A 727-nucleotide genomic window follows, 5' to 3' on the forward strand; every position below is an offset into this window, starting at 1 on the left:
GACGCAGGCCGCCGGGGCCCTGGATTTCTCCCTCAAGTTATTTTCTGAAGGGGCCACCCCAGTGCCCTACGCCCGCCTGTCCTAACTGCGACCGCCTGTCCTAACTGCGTCCACCTGTCCTACTGTAGAAGAGGATGCGTGATAGGAGCTGTGGAATAGCATTTGCCCAGGACCCACAGGGTTAACTATCTCTGATAACCTGGGTGATCTGGGCTCCACTCCAGCACACCCCGCCCCACCCCACATGCCCCTACTGCTGTGTGACTGGGTGGGGCTTACCTCCCCTTTACCCACCTCCATTTCCCAATCTGTAAAGGGAGTCCAATAAACAGCCAGCTTTATGGAGTCTCGGGAGGCAGCTAATGCAACCAGAGAGTGTCAGATGCCTGATACAGTACAGAGTGTCAGATGCCTGATACAGTGTCTGCCGCCGAGGCGAGGGCGACTCACAGGGACCCTGCAGGACAGGTCAAACTGCCCCGGTGGGGTTCCAAGACTGGAGCTGTTCACAGGAGTGGAAAGCCTCTCTTTCTCCCTCGGAGCAGCTGGTGGTTTCTAACTGCTGACCTTGAGGATTGAAGCCCAATTTGTAACTACTACACCACCAGGGCTCCCTAAGGCCTCAGAGGTTAGAAATGAGCATATTCCTTTTCTTTTTTTTTTTTTTGTATGTCAATGCATAATTAAAAAATTAGTTGGGATTTAATACATCTATCATTCCATCTTT

At 52.3% G+C, this 727-nt stretch overlaps 1 protein-coding gene across 1 annotated transcript in view; it reads left to right on the forward strand.

Moving 5' to 3' along the window:
• QPRT (quinolinate phosphoribosyltransferase) overlaps nucleotides 1-346 on the forward strand; it is a 9,444-nt gene extending 9,098 nt beyond the window's left edge. Inside the window, exon 4 of the mRNA XM_045284863.1 lies at nucleotides 8-346. Within this exon, the coding sequence (XP_045140798.1) occupies nucleotides 8-85 (78 nt within the window). The 3' untranslated portion in view covers nucleotides 86-346. The remainder of the gene's footprint in view (nucleotides 1-7) is intronic.
• The last annotated feature ends 381 nt before the right edge of the window (nucleotides 347-727 follow it).

This window comes from Echinops telfairi, unplaced genomic scaffold, assembly GCF_000313985.2.
Source record: "Echinops telfairi isolate 266 unplaced genomic scaffold, ASM31398v2 ScPeMD7_5;HRSCAF=22, whole genome shotgun sequence".
Lineage (NCBI taxonomy): Eukaryota > Metazoa > Chordata > Mammalia > Afrosoricida > Tenrecidae > Echinops > Echinops telfairi.